The following is a 20,512-nucleotide window of genomic DNA, read 5'->3' as shown; positions in this document are numbered from 1 at the left end:
ACATTGCAGGTGAAGAATTAGGGATAAAGAGTTAAAACAAAAGTAAACAGGTAAAAGAATGGAGGTAGTAATATACCATCTGGTAACACAGATAATAAGAAGAAAGTCTATGACCAAGGTAAGTGTGACAGTTATTAGCATGGAAAAAACACGACAAAAAAGATTCACCAAAAAAAAGCATATACACATACCTGTAAACCATTTCATTAGGAGCCGTGTCATCAAAGGCATAATCAAAACGAAAAGTTTGGTTTTCTAGGTACCTTGTTAAATCCACCTTTTGTTTTGGTTCATGTACCATCACAACATCTTTACTAGGAATTGTTATTACATCAAGGTCTTTCATTAAAGTTTCTATAAAATAAGTGAAATATATATTTAACTAACAACACATCATTATTTTTACATTATCCCCTTGTTTACACTCTTATAACATCTCAGATAACACAGCTCCTCCAAGTAACAACACTGCAATGGATTAGGGCTTCTGATGCCTAGATAGTAATCTGCTAAGGAAGAGATTTCATTTTGGAAGTCTGTTCATCCTATCCTACCAATTGCTAGAAATTAAAGAGAGGTAAAAACTGTTTAGAAAGACTATGATCATTAATTACAGCACTATCATTGTAACACGTTATGTCTTCTGTAACACTTTTCATGGATTTGAGGTCCTACTACTCAGCGACTACAAAGTCTTCTTACAGCTTACTGTAAGAATCCTTTGAGTTTTTATAAATACCTTCTGTAGTGGAGAAACTAGATGCCAGTACTATACTGTCTATACTATACTTTCGACTGTCAAAGTTGAAAACACAAAGAAATTATCATCCTTATGATGTTTTATTTTAGTTTTATCTAAATATTTTCTTTAAATTTTGTTTTCATTCCTCATAGACATCTTAATTTGTGTATTCCTCCTGGAACTTACAGTACATATCTTTAATATATAATTCCTCTAGAGTAAAATCATTTCTGAAGATTACCTTGTAAGCAGAAAAAGCTGAAAATAATAATGATCCTTCCTATGACTGTGACTTCAACAGTGAAATCTCAGATTATAATTACTATACAGCACTGCAATTTACTGCTAATTGTTGTATGGTATATGAGTCAGCAAAACACAGAACCCAGTGATCCATAATATGCACAAAAATAAAGACCCTTTGTGTGTACAGTTGGGATTCAGTAATGTGTCCTACTTGCATTTCTATGTAAAATTTCTTAAGGCATGCAGGTCAAGAATTTGATGTGACTTTATACAACCAGATAGAAACCCTTTCACAAGTTAACATCCTGATCAAACAGTACCATGGTTACCATTGCATTACATTACACACCAATGGAAACACACATTCTAGTTACAGTATAATCAATTTTTCAACTGCACTGCAATAAAATAAAATGCAGTTATTCTGCAGTAATCACAGACAAAAAGTAAGGAACAGTGACAAAAAAAAATGTATGATGGACAATTCTTTGCAGCAAAAACTTTTTAGTTTAACCAGTCAGAAAAGGATTTTTCTTTAACAATTGTTTGGAATAAGACATTTACTTCCTGCCAGCTATTTGGTATGAGAACCTGCATTCCTTGCTGATGAAAATTAGGAATAGTGTCTCTGAAACCCACCACACATTTCACAATTATAAATACATGTCACTGAACTAAAATCTTAAAGTGTCACTCTGAACACCTAATTCCTGCAAAGTCAATCTGCAGAAAAATTGGTGCTGAGAACATCTAATGTTTTTGGTCATAATTCTGCATTTGTGAGATGACAAAACAAATTAATTTTATTTCTTTTATTCATAGGGCAACAGTCTAGTATCTTTAATTCTTTTATACTTTTCTATGATTTTATGAGAAATACTGTTTGTTACGAACTGAGATTTTATCATGTGGGTACTAGATTATCATCCCCTGCACAGATTATTTAGTTAACACCTTTTTTACTGCAGTTTATTCTTAAAAATGCAAAATGGCTTTAGTATCAACCTCATTTTTACTTAGATATTCATCTTTCTACAAACACCTCTGATCTACTGTTTTAATGGCTCCCAACCACTAATACCTAAGATATGCCACTTTCACAAAATCCAATCCTACTTCTGAATCCCAATTAACGTCCCATAACAATTTGTTTTCATTTACTGCAATTTCACTTTGTCCACCTTCAGCACAGGTAGAAAGTGACATTTTTCCCAACAGTAAAAGTAAAAATGAAAAAAAAAATAGAAGCAGCAATGTGAAGGAGAAAAATAAGACAAAACCTAACTATATACTGGTATCAACATATGTATGGGAAAAGGGAAAACATTTTTCCCATTTTCCTCTGGATATGCTTCAGATAATCCTAAATGTGTAATTCTGACAGTATAAAAACAATAAATGGCATCCCAAGTTGCTTCAGCATCAGACTGATGCTCTTTTGAGTCCTTCAACTGAACAGAATATAAGAGAAGGAGAGAAACATCTTACAACACTGGATTCACATGGGCTGCAATCCAGTAGCCATTTCTGTTCCTAAACTCCCACTGACAGTAAAGAACTTCCTAGGAAGATTGGGATTTAACTGGAATTGAAAGCTGAACAGCTTTTTGTTGTTTGGTTTTGGTTTTTTTGAATACAGACTCCAGTCTGATGAGCAGGCAGTAAGAAAAATAGTTCTAACACTCATCACATTAAAAAAAAGTCATTCGGGAGTTCTTTTAGTACCTAACAGTTCTTTAGTGGCGTTTGATATGCTCTAGGGTAACTCTGCCAGCCCAGAGTAGCAACTCCAGGGTGTGCAAGTCTTCTGTTCGTCTGTAATCCACTAGCCCTGTGAGGATGTCTTGAACATGTTTAGGCACCTACCATGTCATAAGACACTTCCTCAATGTCTGATTCAAGACCACTTGAAAGTATAAAAATATATGTACAAAAACATGTATGAAAGTTTTCACTGTGTAATTCTCTTCTCAGGAGATCACTTGAAGGATACTTTAAAATAACAGTGATCCTAACACAATGTAAGAATACTGAAGGAATTAGAGTAGAATTCATTTCCAGATCAACTACATACATCCTAGATGACCTTGGGAAAAAACCACACTCTCCCTGTGCCTCAGCTCCTAATACATAAAATTGTGGCAGTTAAACTACTTTTCTCCCCATCGCTATGCAGGTTATGATGAGTCTACAAATTTTCTAGGTCTGTCACAATATTGTCTTATATATAAGAGTTTCACCTTTGATCAGTATTTCTTGAGTTGTTTAACACAAATAATGTTACTACCAGAAGCAGCTTTTCAGATAAACAAATGAACAAAACCTTCAGTGATCATACCTTTTTTATTGAGTGGTCGTTTTCGTACACAAACACAAATCCTGTGCTCATCAATCTGCAAAGCAAAGTCTTTTAGTAAACTATACCCCAATTCCAGTTACAAAATATTTAACTTTGACTTCTCTTTTTGAGTTAAATAACCCATCATTTAAACAAAGAGAAATTTCTAAGACAGTGAGTCATGTGAGCATGTAAAAGCCCCTTGTGTCTGCACAGTAGCCTAGAACCCAAAAGGGAGAACCAGACATTAACAAAACTCTCTGCAGACAGTGATCTAATCCTACAGAGCAACAGGTAGTATTGGACTATTGCAAGCAAATCCAGCTTTAACAGGATAGCTATGCTATTGACAGAAATTGTCACATTCTCTGATTTCCATAGAATCTGACAGTCTTCATCATTTAAGGATTCTGCTCCTCAGACTTGTCTGTAAACCAGAAGATCACATCACCTTTAAAGGTCAAATATTAATCATTATGCTGAAAAGGGTTTTTCAAATCAGTTTCATGGTTTTGTGTGCACATCCCCTAGTATCCCAGGAAAATTTATCATACAAAGGCTGAGTAACTACTCAGTACATATTGGCATTATTTAATAGTAAAAAGATACTTAAACAACTTAACAATAGTTCAGTAAATTAGGACTTCCAAAACCTACTCATTTCAATATCAACAAATTTCTGAAAAAATAAACTCATGTTATACTGAATACTAATGTATATTAAAATACCTACTTTTCACATTAATAGACAGAAATATACATGGAAAAAAGATGAAAACACACAGCAAAAACACAGAAGGATATCACATTTCCATGTTGCTGGCATACTTACAGGATCTGCAGTTGTCAGTGGTCTGTAATCCAAACTTCCCCTGAAATCTCTTATCATACACATAATTTCATAATTTGGGTTTGTTGCATCAACATCCTAAGAAAAAGCAACGAATTTCTATTATACTTTTTGTTTCCAGAAAAAGCCTAAATTAATAATCTGTAAGAAAAATACACATTAACTGAAATCTTACTTTTTCTGCAAAACATCAGAAATGTCTCTTGCAAGTTTAACATAAGGTTAATGCCTTTTTCCACTCTGATGTAGCTAATTTACTGACCATAAAAGAAACAGCTAAATCCTTCCTATGTCATGCTCTTGGTTGGCATATCATAGAAAATACTTCTAAATTGAGGACTCACTAATAGTCTACTCAAGAAAGAGAAATTACTGCTGCCTTTGCCAGAACTTCATACTGAAGAAACATACAGTCAACACCTAATCAGATATGGCACTGTGCAGGAACCCCAGCTGCTCTAAACACAATCTTGCTGGATACAAATCAGTTAAAGTAGCTTGGTCCTAACTATTGGTTCTGTGTTAATTTATACAGATACTTGGATGCATTACAAATTCTTCCAAGGGTGGTCCCAGATCCCCAGCAAAGCAGAAGCAATCCCAAGGATACTCAATAGGCTGCATCCAGGCTGTGAGGATTTTGGATGAGATAGAGTTAATTTTCTCCATAGAAGTATGTGGTATACAGCACTGTTTTGGATTTGTGCTGGAAACAGGGTTGATAATACATGGATGTTTTAGCTATTCCTGAGCAGCATTTACACAGCAAAGTCCTTTCCTGGTCCTCACCCGACCCCACCAGCAAGGTGGCCAATACAGCCAGGACAGCTGACCCCACAACACAGGCTCAGAACACAACCCATGCTTAAACCTGGAGCCATCAGTACCAGAGTGAATTGACATGTAAGAGGCCATGCATAAAGCACCACTAAGCTGAGTCTGAGCCTACCCTGTTCCCTGAAGAACTGATTTAACAACTTCCCATCACGTCTCCTTGCAAATACATGTTCTACAACACTTCAGGACATGCTGCTGATGCCAAACACAGCCAACTCTGGTGCTCACACCCTACTAAGTTTTGCATGGCTACCCCCACATGATACAAAACTTCTGAATCACAGCTGGCTGTGGACACAGTGTAGGCACTCTCAGAAAGCACTGGATTGGGGTTACTAAGCTGAAAGGGAGCCAGCTCATTCTTTGAACTTGTGACACAGCCAATCCTCACCTCAGAAAAAACTGCCCTGGTAATCAGAAGCTGACTGTACGTACCTTGATGTCATTCACTCTGACTACAGTGAACTAAAAACTGCTGACAGTAAGTCTTCACAAAATGTTTCTTTGTAACATTCAGAAAAGAGTATTGCTTATCACAGAGAAAAGCATTTACCTTAATTCTTCAAGCCCTGTTTAAAGCTCTTGCATACTAGAAGTCAGAGCTTGGTGAATTATTGCTACATTTCACAACAACCTACCCATACAGAAGTTTAAGACTCAGATGCAAAAGGAGTGTTCACAGGAGAAATAAGAAGAAAATTTTACAACTAACACCATTTCAAAGTATTTTAATACATAAAGCCTAAAATGGTCATTCCTCACCCATAAAGACATATTAATGTTTTGTGTAAATGGATGTAAATTATAAAACACAAATTCAACATAGGTGATTTTAGATCAACTTGGAAACATCATTAAACCATGAAAAGTAAATTGTATGAGTGATTTACTTGATCATGGTAATTCTCATGTCAGCAGCAGATTGGTACTATGTCTTTAGAGACTAACACATAAGCACAGGGCTGCCAACAAGATTACACTCCTAGTTTTGCTAAAGCTTTTACACCATTGTGACAGAAAGTCATTTAATATTAAGACATTTTTCTCAAAGGATTAGCAACTTCATTTCTTTCATACAAGTTTTAAACAACTGTCTGACAAGCTGCTTGCATGATGAAATTATAAATGCATAGACTAGTTTAAGGAAAGAAACATTAGAAGTCACTGTTAAAACTTGACCCTCAAGTAGATCTATAAAGCATCAAAGATCATAAAGAACAATTTATCATAATCTTGTATTACCTCTTGTAGAATAACACATCTCTCTAAAAGTCAAAAGGTTTGTTACTGTCAAAAATATATTTTCCCTAAGAAATAGCTATCATTAGTATTTGTTCTCTGAAGAACATGCAGCAAGACAGCAATTGAAAGCAATGATTTCTGTAGGAAGAAAAAGAGGGGGAAAACCATCTAAAGTAGTAGTTATGAGAGCAAGGCTACCAAACACCAAAATATTTGTCAAACCTGTATACAGAATGAAAATATTTACTTTCAAGATTACCATAATTCATAAAAATTCTTGAACACTGAAAAAAGCACAGTGATATTGCAAACTTCTCTTGCTGACATGTGATTTCCAGTTGAGCTAAAAATACTAACCTGAGCTCTTTTTTCTCTAAGTTCCTGCTGCTGTAACCTTCTTTTTTCACGCTTCTCTTGCAATTTTTCTACCTCTTTTACACAGTTAGATTTTCTACGTGCTTAAAGAAAAAGATGCAATTTTAAAATATTTTCTGTATTTACACTGTAAACTTCAATTTAATTAATGTATCAATAATTAGAATGCATAAACTATCAACTATATCTTCAAGCAAATCTGTATTAGTATAGAATCATTACAGCATTTAAATTTCTAAAATGTGTAAAATTTATTAGAAAAAATGTCATGAGAATGGGACAATAATTACACAAACAAAAATCTATGAACTTGAAAATATATTTGGACAGATACATGTGATCTCTTGGTTTGAAATAAAAGTAAGCCCAGACAAAAATTTTTAAAAAATTAAGAAAACAAAAAAAGAAGATAAACACACCACTATGGTTAAAAGAAAATAAAGGAAAAACAAATTCCAAATACTAGTACAATTATGACAAAAATGAACATTTGTTCAGCCACAGCTTTCTGTTAAAGCTCCTCAAGGAAGCTGACAGACAACTGAGTGTGTAGACTATTTGTCATTTATGGATAACAACATAATCCAAGAGAATGTACATGTAATGCCCAGAATGAACGAGTCCTTGATACACGGTTTACATACAAGGGGGTCCAAATTCCTTTTTTGCAGCTTGAACTGGAGATATATCTGAAACAGTACCATTCTGTTGAGAGGAGGAAGACTGCTCGGGAAGCTGAGTAGGTCGTGCACGCGCAGAACCAATCACTGCAAAGGAAAAGCACAAAGCTCGTCTGGACATGGAGGACTAACCTTTCCACACATTTATGAAATGCTTTGTTAAGATGAGATGAAATGAGGCCCCTTTCCAGACACAACAATTTGCTGTGGATGAGGAGGAGCCATACTCACAGAAAGTCTATTAATAAAAACATCTGGTATGCAGACTTTTTTATCCACTGCTGTACACTAGCACAACATAGTTATTAAGTGCCAATGCTGCACATGCATGTTTTTAAATGCTGCAGAATTAGTACAACTTACTACGTGCACAGAATGAAGTGTTTACTTGGAGATATACAGTCCTGAAGCATAAAATGCTTCTATTTTATTTATATTGCAGTTACACCCAAAAAAGTAGTAAGAAAAGAAGCCCCACTGTTTCAAATTCACTAGATTCTACAAAATGCTCCAACCCCATTGAGCCTACAATCTCTGGAGGAGTAAAGCACTAGGAATTAAAGCCAGTGAAGTGCAGCACAATCTGTAAGCAGAAGAAACAAGCCTTTTTGCCTCAGTACTGGAAGGGATACAGATACAATCAATATGTCTAAACTTATGCATTGATTCTATACGTGCTAAGAATGACAGTTTCTGAAGAAGCTGTGATGTCTTTTTCCAGTGAATGCAGTGGGAGTGGCGAGCATGCAAGCCTCTGTGAGTGAGATGAGTGATTTAAATTGTTTTTCAAGTAGTTGCTTCAATCAGCTCTGCTTCAGCTGGCCCATTCTTGCACACACTTCTAATGGAGTGTGTCAGAAGAGTGCAAAAGTGAAGGTATCAGCTCTGATCAGCAGCTAGAGATGACACTCCAAGTGAAGTTCAGCTTACTGTACAACATGGAAACAACTACAGAAACAGGTTTTGAACAGGACAGACAAGACAAATGCCCAGATCATTCCACATATCATAGGAGATGTAGCTTATAGCACAAACTGACTACACAAAATAAGACAGTGTGCTGAGAAAAGCTGAATTGTAAGGCCAAAAAGGAAAAATATTTAGGCCAACAGTGAATAGTAAGAGGCATGGTACTTATTGAAATACAAGTTACAGGGTTATTTCATACCAAACAGATAATTTACTACAAATGACAAAATGCATGGATGTGGGGACAGTCCATCAGTAAGACATCTCATATTTAAACCATACCAGGTCAGGGAAAAAAACCAAACCACTCTTGTATTTTCAATCTCCTTAATATCCCCAGAGCCAAATGGCAGAAGGGCAAAAGTGGTCCCAATCAGAAGAGTCTGATCACATGCAAAGATATGCAAGCCCACTTGTTTTCCAAGTTTAAACAGATGGACTGGAATCTAGTCTCGAGTAACATTAGTAGATTAATGTTTGGAAGAAGAGTCATCATCATCATCACCATCACAAGTTAGTTAAGCTGAACATAGGAGAGAAAATGAAAACAATAAGCAGTAATTATTCTTTCACATGCTATAGATGCATTACATCTGTATTCATCCAATACATACTTTTCACCTATTCTCCTGTGGTATTTCAGCAATTTTTTTCAGGTTTTTTCACTATTAACTGTAGAGTGATAAAAAATCTGTAGGACTTAAGTATTCTTTGAATGACTGTTTACACACAGGCTGTTACAAAACAACAGGCTGTTAACAAAAAAAGTTAAAAAATTGAAAATGTTAAGAATTTAAAGTGCACTACTTCGTGTATACTGAAACATTCAAATAAGCTGAGGACACTTATATGAAAAGTCCCTGCATGTTTTAATGTTGAATAATTATCTTCAAATTTTTGCACCTTCAGGTAATTCAGCTTAACTTTCATAATGCTATATTGCTTAAATTTGCACATAAATATTATTTGTACTGTATGAATTCCTAAGTATACATAGCAATAATTCTAGGAATTATATACCATGTCTTTTACATGTCACAGGCATACATACCAAATGAGAAGTGTAAAATTATTAAAGAATACTGGATAAGCAGGAGGTTAAAATGTTACCACATTTTTTACTTCATTGAAATGGAAAGAGATAACATTTACCTCTATTATCTCTGGCAGGAGGGTCATTCTTAGAAGGTAACACAGTTCGTCGACTCTATAAAGAAAGAAGTCTCTCTTACTTGATCACCATACTATTGAAAACATAAACTGCAGCCCTACCACTGCTTCTTTCCAGTGAATGAAAATAACACAACACGAACAATAGAGATCTTATTGCTGCCAAATCGCACCATGAAAAATAGTTGTTTCGATCAGCTCTGCTTCAGCTGACCCATTTCCTGCACACACTTCTAAAAGAGTGTGTCAGAAGAGTACAAAAGTGAAAGTATCAGCTTCGATCAGATGACACTCCAAGTGAAGGCCAGCTCACTGTACAACATGGAAACAACTACAGAAAAAACTTTCTGTGAAAGTGAAGGGGTGAAGGCTGATTGAACTGTATGTACTGTTTCAGAAAACTCCAAAACCTTTTATGTATTTTTCATTAAGATATTTAGTTATAAAAATATTAGTTCCCAAGCCCCTCTCTGCCAAACCTGTTCTTAAAAAAATTTAGAAATCCCTATTCACTACAGGAAAAAGAAAGGAACACAGTTATCAAACAGTACCACAGACACAAAAGTTACAAATTCGAGCAGAACACCACGTATAGAGCTCCTGTACAGTTACCACGAACATGTTGCATAGATATTACCAACCTTCACAATTTTGTTTACTTTGGCCGATGAAGCAGGTGGTGGTAGTGTCTCTGGACCAGGTTCAATATCTTCATCAGGTGCAAGATCTGGGTTAAGTGAAAATATGCTCTCTAAATCAATCTGTGAAAAAGAGCATAAAACACATTAATGACTCTTAACATAAATCCTTTCTATATCTCCTGTTATGTTTGACAATAAACAGTTAATATATTTAGTGATTTTGCCCCACAATTTGTTCATTCTAAGACCTGAATTATTTTCTGTTCACTAAAAACAGACTAATTTTTGGTCTTTGTATTACTTGAAAACACATCAATCAGTAAAGGGATGAATTAAAAATGACCAATAGATAGTATAATTTTGTAAAGTGATCAAACTAAGAGAAAAGTAGCTAGTATTATTATGGTAATTTGACAATTACTGCAAAATATGTAAGACATTCCATAACAGAAAAAGAAGGACATTTCAGTTATCTTTAATTTCCCAGACAATGCAAAAGAAACAAATTGCAATGACCAAAAAAAAAATCAAACCATAGCTGAAACCATGTTTAATTTATCATGCTTCTTTTTTTCTAGTATTATTAAGTGTAATTCAAACTACTATGAAATGTAAGAGAGGAGGGGCAAGATCTTAAAAATATGATTTTCTAAAAATGTTCAAGAGCTTTGGTCACTATAGACTTCTGTTTCTCTTGGCTGGACCTTTCAAAGACCTCCGTACTGTATAGATTCTGGGTGTCTTCAGCTGATGGAATCACCAGGACTTTCTCATGGCTGTTTTTTCTTTTTCTTGTGTTTTCACAAAACCAGTGAAGTGTAAAATGTAATTATTTCTGACATGCTTCTCCAAACTGAAACTGGCTAACACAGTCCAAAATTTAAAGGAAGATGGAAAGTGTTACACAAAAAAACACCGTTTCATAAGGAAAGCAAGGCTGGAAAATTGTTGCCAAGAATAACTGAATAAACAAACAAACTGGTAGTTAAATTCCTCAAGAATACAAACACAAGACGATGTCTAGTTTACCTCTCCTCCCAGTTTCCTGTCTGAACTGTGTGTCATTCTCCGTCTTAAAAATTTGATTTTTCTAGTTGTAAAAACAGGATAACAAAGTCAGCCTTTGTAACCTGGTTCAAAATCCACAGATGATAAGAACAGCTTAAAAGCTATGACACAGAGCTCAGGTACAAAGAAAACAGAATTTACTCAACACTTCCTGTTCAAGACAGTCTATAACCAAAGAATCATCAAGTAATTAGATTTATGTCTCATTTTTGTTTCCAGCGCAAATTCCAAAGTAATAGTCACGTAGATTACACATTTTTTAAAAAAATTCTAAATAAATAAGTTTACCTCTTTCCCTTTAGTATCTCCATTTTCAATCCATTCAACAGTTACACTTTCATTATCTTCATTTAGGGATGTTACCATAGCTTGGTGAATTCGGCCTAAAAAGCAAATACAAGTGATCGTTTATTAACTGGTAGAAAAAACTTCCAGAACTTATTTTCATCCCTGCACTGAGACATATAGAGAGAAGTAGGAAGAAGATGGTTGACAAAAATGAGGTGATAAATAGAAGGTGATTGGTCACACACTGTGAAGTGGCTCAGACCTGACCCACCAGTGGAGGCTCTAATTGGGCAGTCAGCATCCAAGCGAAAAGCACAATGAACAGAAAATTGAGTGGTAAGTAAACAGAACACCTCAGGAAAGCCACACCACATAGACTCTCTCTCCTTGAGAGCAGAAAACTCCAATACCAGAAGATACCCACAGGTGCTAAAGGCCCCTGAAGTGCACTTCACAATGTCTTGTTTGTCCCCCCTTCTAGGCTGACACAACATTACACATCTCAACACAGAAATTAAGGCCTTTGAAATTGTGTTCTGATACATATTTTTTAAAGGCATCAATCAGGTGGTAGTCCAACTAAAATTAAACGGCCTGGAATGACACAAACCATTATTTTAGAAAGAGCTACTTACACTGACTGCTGAGCTTGAGTTAAGGTGCTTTTGCATTGACTTCTCCAATGAAAGACTCAAAGGAAGCAAGCCCCCACAGAGTAAAATAAAACCAGTAAATTTTCAGTAGGAATAAGGATTTTTCTTCTAAAATGTAGTACACTGCAATTTTTGTGTGTCCTATGCACAGTGAAAAGAGCAACTGGAAGAGCAGGATAGCCATGCACTGACACAAAAGGATCAAGAACCAAGTGTCACACTGATTTCACATCCATGCTTTGCCCTAAAGTACCAAGAACAGGTTTCTAAAGAACACGAGTCCAAAACAACTTCTCCTCTCACACCCTGCTGTAATGAGGGTCCATACTATGGAGAAGCAACCCCTTACTCCACCTGCCACGAGCTGCCCCCCTAGGACTACATGCAATTCCCAAAACATGAGTGATCATCCTGGAGCAGTTGTGCAAATGCTGCTGCTGGGCATCTGCTCAGGGTGAAATACAGCACAATCAGCACACATGCTTCAGTCTGGGCCTTCTCTGCCTTGTACTTACTCTTCTTTTCTAAAGCTATTGGCCCCACAAATCCCTTTTAGTTTTCTGCTCCACTGATTGTTTCAACTTTTTGTTTCAGCCACTTTAGTCACAATTTGAGAGTTTTCCAAAAACAACAACAACAAAAAAAAACCAACAAAAAACCCCAAACAAACAAACAAAAAAGGATTTTTACAGTCTAAGCTTTCTAGGGCCTGCAGAAGGACAGAAAGAAAGAAAAACCTTGAGTGATATCCCAGATTAACTCAGCTAACAGTGAGACTAACAAATGTATACCATTAATGTTTCTTTTATTACAAAGACTGCCTAAACATTCACATCTAGTTAAGACTCAGAAAGAAGAGAGTCTATGGGGAAGTGTCATGGAAGATAACAGCAAATCCCTGTACTGTCACACGGTGTGTGGAGGAAGAGCCTAGCTGCAGCTTAGGCGAGGCGTAGTGCTCAGGGAACTCGCGGAGCAGCCAGCAGCCCTGGGCAGCATCGCCGCACTCGCCCTGCTGCTGCATTTACAGCCTCCACGCTTAGGGCCCAGAGCATAACAGTTGCTCCCACACTAAAGAAGGTTAAGCAGTTTTTTAACATTCTAAGTAAAAAGCCTCCCCTTTTGCTTCACTTGGTTTCTGTCCTCTGGCATTCTCTTGTTTTTAGTTCCCTGACCCATGCTTTTTCTGAACAAATCCTTCCCTTTGTGCTTCCTGCGCACCATTCTCGCTACCCTCACTACCCCTCTCCATTAATATTTCAGCATTTAATAACCTCTCAGGACTTAATTTTGTACAAGGACACTGTTGTATGATGAGCTATATGGTCCTTCAGCAAAGTAGCAACAGAAGCTGCTGTCTTCCTGTAGCAATGTCACTCCTGCCTCTTCTGCAAAGTGTGCTGAGACCAGGCCACATGGACACAAAAGCTCTGGGAACTGGGAATTTAAGCTTACATTGGTATGATCTTCTGCTGCTGTTTTAAGGCTTGGCCCAGCTGTCAATTCAGAATCAAGAGAAAAACAGTGAATGGAAAATATCTGTTTAGTAAAACATATTCTATACAATATTACAATAATACTTTGTTCATTACCAAATTTTAAAAATTTTGCAGAAAACCACTATTCACAGCTGAAACCTGTGACACTATATTAGTCACAGAGCCATCATGTAAGTCCTACTACCTGCTTCTGTGCTCTGTTACTTTTGACAGAGAACAAGTAATATTTAAAAAAGGTTTAATCAATGCCATAACAAGTGAAAAGAGATCAAAGCAGGCTGATGAATGAACAGAAAATACCCCACAGTCTAACAAACACAGTAAGCCAGCATGCCTTAACAAAAGAATCACAATAAATCTTCCATCTCTGTGCCAGATTTCATCCCTTCCCTGGCCAAGAAAGTCAGGGCTGAATAAAAAACACAAAATCCCACATACTAACAAAAATAAAAGTTATGTCCATCATCCAAATACTCAGAGCTTAAACAGAAAATGTTCATTACAGTGTTTAAACTGGCAAGGTACTCATACTATTTGTTCCTAAAAATTCTTTGTGTTACTAGAAGTTTACATGCTACTGAAGTGCCAGATAGAGCATTTACATCTTTACAATTGCCTCTTGCTCTCTGGAAACAGTATTCCATTATATTTTTCTAGTACACAGCTGAATACAGCAGCTGGGAAATTCAGGAATGCCAGCAACCAATTAGGCTGGCATAAACCTCGTCTAGCATATAAAGCAAGACTAAGCTACAAATGCTAAAGTGTAAGAGCCAATCTGCCAAGAATGTTTCAATGCAATGACCTTAATTTCTGGTGCACTTTCTAGAGCTGTATCAAAATTTGACATGTAAGCATGTCCATGTAAACATGAACCAGCTTTATAAGCTGAAGAAGTAACAAGTGATTCAAGACCATCTTCACACACAACCTTAAAACCAGAAGAAGTAGAGCTGATACAACTCTTCACTTGGCATTTCCTTAATTTCTAGTGCCTCTCCTCACATGATTAGAATTCAGATCACAAGCAACATTTTTTTTTGGAGAAGTTGTTCCATTTCTGTAGGGCTCCCAGAGAAGCAGTCACAGCACCAAGCCTGTCTGAGTTCAAGATGTGTTTGGACAACACTCTCAGGCACATGTTGTGACTCTTGTCCTGTTCAGGGCCAGGAGTTGGACTTAGTGATCCTCACAGGTCCCCTCTAACTCAGCATATTCTGTGATTCTATAGGGCTAAAACTTATGGAGAAATTATTTGAAAAAGCTATTATTTGAGTAAGTATGTTCTGTCATATAGCACATGACATCTGACTAATCTCCTACTGACCAGAAAATACTGCTGCATAAAAAATGCTGCTGCCAATACAGCAGTACGAGAGAAAAGTGTGTGACACCAACACTTTACAATTACCTTAAATACACAGACGTTACAATATCAACTCACCATTCCCTTTTTTTCTAGTCATCTGATGAACACTTGACAAACGGAAGCAAGCATACTGATCTGATCTGCAGACATATGATATAAATATCCTCTATTGTAAAAGTTCTTAGGGCAGCTAGTGGTGCACAAAAAGGTTCAGGAACAGCAGTGCAAGCAAATAACCAGGGCTAATCAAACATTTTAATTAACCCCTAGCCTAGGTAGCAATGCCAGCTCATTGCAAATACCAAATGTACTTGGATCCTTACCTGTAAGCAAAGAGAACATTTTCTACCTGCCAAACTTCTCCAAGCCACAATTTTGAAGCAGTGATCAGTCAAAAAAAGCAGTGATCAATCAAAAGCAGTGATCAATACTAAACCCATGACCCTTTCATCTTCCTACTACTTTTCAGAAACATAACTTATCAGTGTGAAATACGAGTTGGTGTCTAAATTACAGTCTGGACTACAGCAGTGGCTGATATGTGACAAACTCCTTTGAATTCTCCCAAGTGACTCAAGACATGGAGTTGGACTGCATTCTTCCCCACCCTTCCACATAATTGAAGTGTGCCTGCCCCAAAAGATATAGTACTCACACATCTCATGCAAAAGCTTTATGAAATCTTAAAAATAGCTTTGAGCCATAATAATTAAAAATTTACACTCAAGCTCTGGATTGGGCTATGGAGAAGAGAGGTTTAAAATTTCCACTATGATCCTCTCATTCCACACCCAAAGCAGTAGGTGGACCCTACCCAGCAGTGTTACATTATGACCATCATACAGTTTAAGCCTTGTTAGCCCAAACCCAGGCAACTATTTTGAGCAGGACCAGGCTACGGCAGTGTTAACAGACCTAACCTTGGCTCATGGCTTGCTCACGTTACATCCCTTGTACTTGCCACATCTTCAGCAACACAAATGTGTTACATTAGCTCTGGCAGTGACCATCAACCAAACACTTAGCTTTTTCAAGGGCATCAACACAACATGTTCTTAGGTGAATGTAAAAATATACTACAATTTCACACCTACTACAGTCTTGCTGAGGATGACCACTGCAACAGATGCTACTCACGCCCTAGAAGATTATAATACACATTTGTGAAATAGCCATGATTTTCCTATTCATGTTCATGAGTGACTAATGTGAATGTTACCTCATCTAGAGACACCTGGACATGACTGACCTTCACCCTCTGTCAACTGATAGTCAAAAATTAATATTGTGAAGAACACTATTTTCTTCACTCTTTCTTAAGTAATACAAACTCCAAGTTACATATATAAAAAGAAATATGTTTAGGAGAAGCAGGAAGCTGCAAATTCAGAAGCACCACTTACCAGACAGAATTACTGTCCATAAAATTACCTTCTGTGCTACAGGTTCCAGTCCTGGCAGTTCTGGGGCTTTCCTGCTCTCACAGAGCTCAAGGAGGTAGAAAAAAAAAATCACCAAATAATGCCTGTAGCGAACTTTAAGGAAAAAATCCCAAATAAAAAGAGAACTCCTGGCTTGGTGTCTCCCTCAGCGTCAACTATGGGGATGTCCCTATTCAGACTAATCATCGTTTGTCATGGTCCTCCCCACACTACACAGACAGTCCTGCTGCTCATCCTCCAAGGAAAAAACAGCAGTAACTGCTGACTGATGTTACTTCCTCCACAACACCAAATGTATTTGATTTTATTTTGTTTCAAAGTTTCATTTATCCACAAACCAGTGGATATAGTCTTTTATTTTCATTGTATCTACCACTGTAACACCACTTTCATTTTACTTAATCTTGTATCTACCAGTGTTACACAACTTTTGTTAATTAATCATATTTATTTCAGCTTTGCCAGCCCTATTGTCTTGTCTGTTACCTTAGTTAGAGTGTTATCACACTGTCAAATGGACATCAAACATGCACAGTCCCTCCAATATCTCTAAAACAGTTATTAAATACTAAAAATAACATATAATTTATTAAATATATATTTTAATATTTATTTTTGTGAATGATCCCTAGCTGCTACCAACTCATTTTGTTATATTATCAAAATTATCACAGCAATACCCAAGTCCTTCATATGACACATATGTTGCAACCCCATCTTATCATCTCTGTAAAGATCTACAGTGTAACAGACAGGGATTTTGAGAACAGAAAGCAGTATTACCCAAATCAAGTTTCCCATTTCTGCCTGTATGTTCCAGCTTTGAACTAAAATCCAACTTAATCTACTCTTGCCCCTACATAAAAAGCTACCAAACTCAGAAATATCCCAAGCTAGATATGCAGGTAATTTCTGTGCAAGTACCAATCAAACATAGTGCTTTAGAAAAATAGAGTTCACATATATTACTGACAGTCCACAAAGAAATGAGAAGGGGAGAAATAAACAACACACAGACATGTCACTGAGCTGTGTACAATATTTAGCTTCAAAATACAAATAGTACACTTAATGTCCCTCATACAGCAAACAGGATGTAAGTGACTTTTTGGTTCCCCTTCCATCCAACACCAAAAAGCCACTCCACTCTGAACTACGAAATTACAGCTCACTGTGCTCAGCCTAGCTGAACTTGTTAGCTGTCCATACTGAAGCACCTTCTCTAAAGAAGTTACTAAGAGCTGCATCCTCACATTTTTGTCTGTTGTGATTTTTGCTTCTCTAATAATTCTCTATCTCCAGTCTTGTCATGGTGTGATTTGGTGGGTTTTTCTGCTGATGTTTCATTTTGCAAGCTGATCTCTAAAATTTCCCTTTACATTCAAAACAAGTTTTCTGTGGTTTCCCCAGTTGGAGGAACACTTTGCTTTTTGCTTCCCTTCAAGGCAGGTCCAATCTCCTTTGGGGGTGGGGTGTTAATATCCTTTTAAGCAGATTTCAAAGGGCATTATTTTACATTAATAAGCTCTGCTTAAAACATCTTGTCTTTATTTGCTTTCAGAAGCTTCAGCTGCCAGTGTAATCAATGGCAGTCATACCGCTGGCTTCACAAGAGGTTTTCAATAGCATCTCACCATGGTAACATTGGGAAGTTCATGCTACATATTGCCTCTGGAGGTGTCAGTGTCAGAGCAGAAGAGGATACATGTTACTAAAGCAGCTGAATTATAACAAACTGTCCCATTGTGATGCCAACAGATGCACTGATATCTTGACATTTACCAGCAAGTTACCTCAACTGTACCATGCGAGTGTATGAGCTCTCAACTTACTAATTTACCAACAGAGAAAAGTATTTGGAAGGGAGCACCTTCTAGTCATATCTAATACATGCTGTTGTAAGTCCCCTTGAAAATTTTCAATAAACTGAAAATATTTCACTTTCATGCTATTAAGTGGTCTGCCTCTGCTATTCACTCAAAAAGCTGCACTAGCACCTTGCTGTCAATAAATACAAAGTTTTTAAAAGATTGCATGTGTTCACAGTAATTTAGTACTCTATGCTCTCCTTTATGGCTTGTACAAACACACCTGTACAAGAATTATCTCTACTTGTTACAGTCCGTTAAGAGCATCTGCTTTTCCAACACCATCAACCAGGAGGTGAAATATCCCAGAAAAGCTCCAGATCACTTTCCACAGGAGCACTCATTGTCAAATAACAGTAATTCTGAAATAGCACTCACTTTTCCCCTTGGCACTTTACCCTCTCCACACTTTGTGACTAGCTAGAATATCAAGGTTTTATGCCTGTCATTTACAGTTTATGATCTCCTAATCTATAGCAAAAGCACATTCACTTTGTGCCACTTTTACCCCAGTTGTTTTGCTCCACACCTCTTAATCTTTCAGCACAACATGCATCTCCAGATAGATGATAATCACACTCCAACAAAGTAATGAAGTCTCCCAAAAGCAGTGTTACCTTTTGTGTTATGACCAGGAATTAATAACTTTAATGAATGGAAAAAACTAGCCAGCCAGTCCCAAAACTGATTCCAGAAGGTATGTTGTTAGTTAAAATTACTAGGTAAACTATCATCGCCTGTCTTAAGCACATTACCTTTCTTGTGTTAAACTTGATCTGAATCATTTCTCATACTCTACAAAACAGTTTATTAAGTTCAGAGAAACTTCAGCCTAACCTTCACAAAATGGCTGACACTGGCAATACTGCACAAAGCCCCTCTCATCCTGATGCCCCGCCATGGCCAACCTCAGCGCCAGGTTTCAATATCATGTTAACTTGCTTCATCTCTATCACACTAGTTCAGGACACAGAGACTAAAAGCACTTCAGCATCTGTCCTCCACTGTTTGCTACTACTTTTAGTCAAGGCACTGCACATTCCTAGAATGCTGCAATTAGATGTTATTTTTCCATTTATTTTAGGATGAGCTGTAATCTCCTCTGAAATTAATATTAATGTGATGGCAAATTGCTCCATGGCCTAAAATCTTTTTATTCACTTATGCTGGTTTTGTTGTTGGGGTACCACAACAGTCTGTTCTCTTTGTGATGGGGAGGGGAAGGAACTCTTACAAGGATCTAGCATTTGCTGACAAAGTAGATTGTGTCATGAGCCATGGCATAACCCATGACCAACATTTTCATTCTCAAGCATCAGGCAGTACTAGGATGTAACAGAAAATGTCCTGGAAATCCCTTCTGTGCCTTTTTTTCAGACCTCACTATGGACAGAAACCCTAAGACAACTGGTATGGGATTGGTTCATGTTCACAACTGCCCTGCAACAGCATCTTTCATGGCATATTGCTTGGATATGAGCACTTTAGTGCTCAGTCCAGGTCCCTCAGCTGTGCCTGTGGCAGCAAGTAGCACACTGCTGCAGCAGGCGCAGAGAGGTCTCATACCATACGTTTTGCAGGGCACTGGGGTGGGTCTAGCACCACAGTCTGAACACCCTTTGCCAGAGCACACCATGCATCTATCTTGAATGTACCCTCCAGTTACATTTCATCCAAAAGCAATTTGGTGTGCTCCCTGGCTACTTTAACAACAAACTAAAGCACAGCAGAAGGAAGTTAAGTGATGATCAGAAGACATGTGTCCAAAGTCCATTTTCTATATGAACTGAAATCCTCATTACAGATGCACCCCTGTGGTCTCAAATGGTACATCTAGAGCATCAAGACCCCTTAATTCACCTTGACCTAAACAAAAATGAGAAAATTGCATTGCAATCTCCCACTATGATGCTTTTAAGAGCATGAATAGGCGCATGTGCTGCATATCCACATACATGCACAAGAATATGAAAGTATGATGCTTACTAAAATAAAGGACTGTCCAAGAAGTGACAGACAAAATGATGCGATTCAGGCCTCTCCTCAAGAACCAGTCACAGGAGTTCAGGTTTTCTGTAGGAGGCAGGTCATCTGGTTCACTCCAGATGGGAGCCCAGAAGTGAACTAACCCATGTGCACTGAGAATTATCATGGTACCAGGACACTAGACTAAAATCAGGTGCAAGATAAATTCACAGTCAAAACAGTACAAATTGTGAAATATTTTAACCCTCT

The 20,512-nt window shown here is 37.2% G+C and overlaps 1 protein-coding gene across 5 annotated transcripts in view; it reads right to left on the bottom strand.

Moving 5' to 3' along the window:
- Positions 1-20,512, bottom strand: part of KIF2A (kinesin family member 2A) — a 56,627-nt gene that overhangs the window by 22,807 nt on the left and 13,308 nt on the right. For 4 of the 5 annotated variants that reach the window (XM_069001984.1, XM_069001980.1, XM_069001982.1 and 1 more), the window contains exons 2-9: positions 11,447-11,541; positions 10,091-10,210; positions 9,432-9,486; positions 7,275-7,397; positions 6,613-6,713; positions 4,159-4,254; positions 3,327-3,381; positions 192-354 (exon numbers count right to left, since the gene is read on the bottom strand). In XM_069001984.1, coding sequence (XP_068858085.1) covers positions 192-354; positions 3,327-3,381; positions 4,159-4,254; positions 6,613-6,713; positions 7,275-7,397; positions 9,432-9,486; positions 10,091-10,210; positions 11,447-11,541 — 808 coding nt within the window. The remainder of the gene's footprint in view (positions 1-191; positions 355-3,326; positions 3,382-4,158; positions 4,255-6,612; positions 6,714-7,274; positions 7,398-9,431; positions 9,487-10,090; positions 10,211-11,446; positions 11,542-20,512) is intronic. The other variant, XM_069001983.1, reaches the window with a different exon arrangement.

Source organism: Aphelocoma coerulescens (assembly GCF_041296385.1).
Source record: "Aphelocoma coerulescens isolate FSJ_1873_10779 chromosome Z unlocalized genomic scaffold, UR_Acoe_1.0 ChrZ, whole genome shotgun sequence".
In the NCBI taxonomy this organism is placed as follows: Eukaryota; Metazoa; Chordata; class Aves; order Passeriformes; family Corvidae; genus Aphelocoma; species Aphelocoma coerulescens.
The sequence above is the reverse complement of the archived record's forward strand: the minus strand, read 5'-3'. Positions and strand labels throughout refer to the sequence as shown.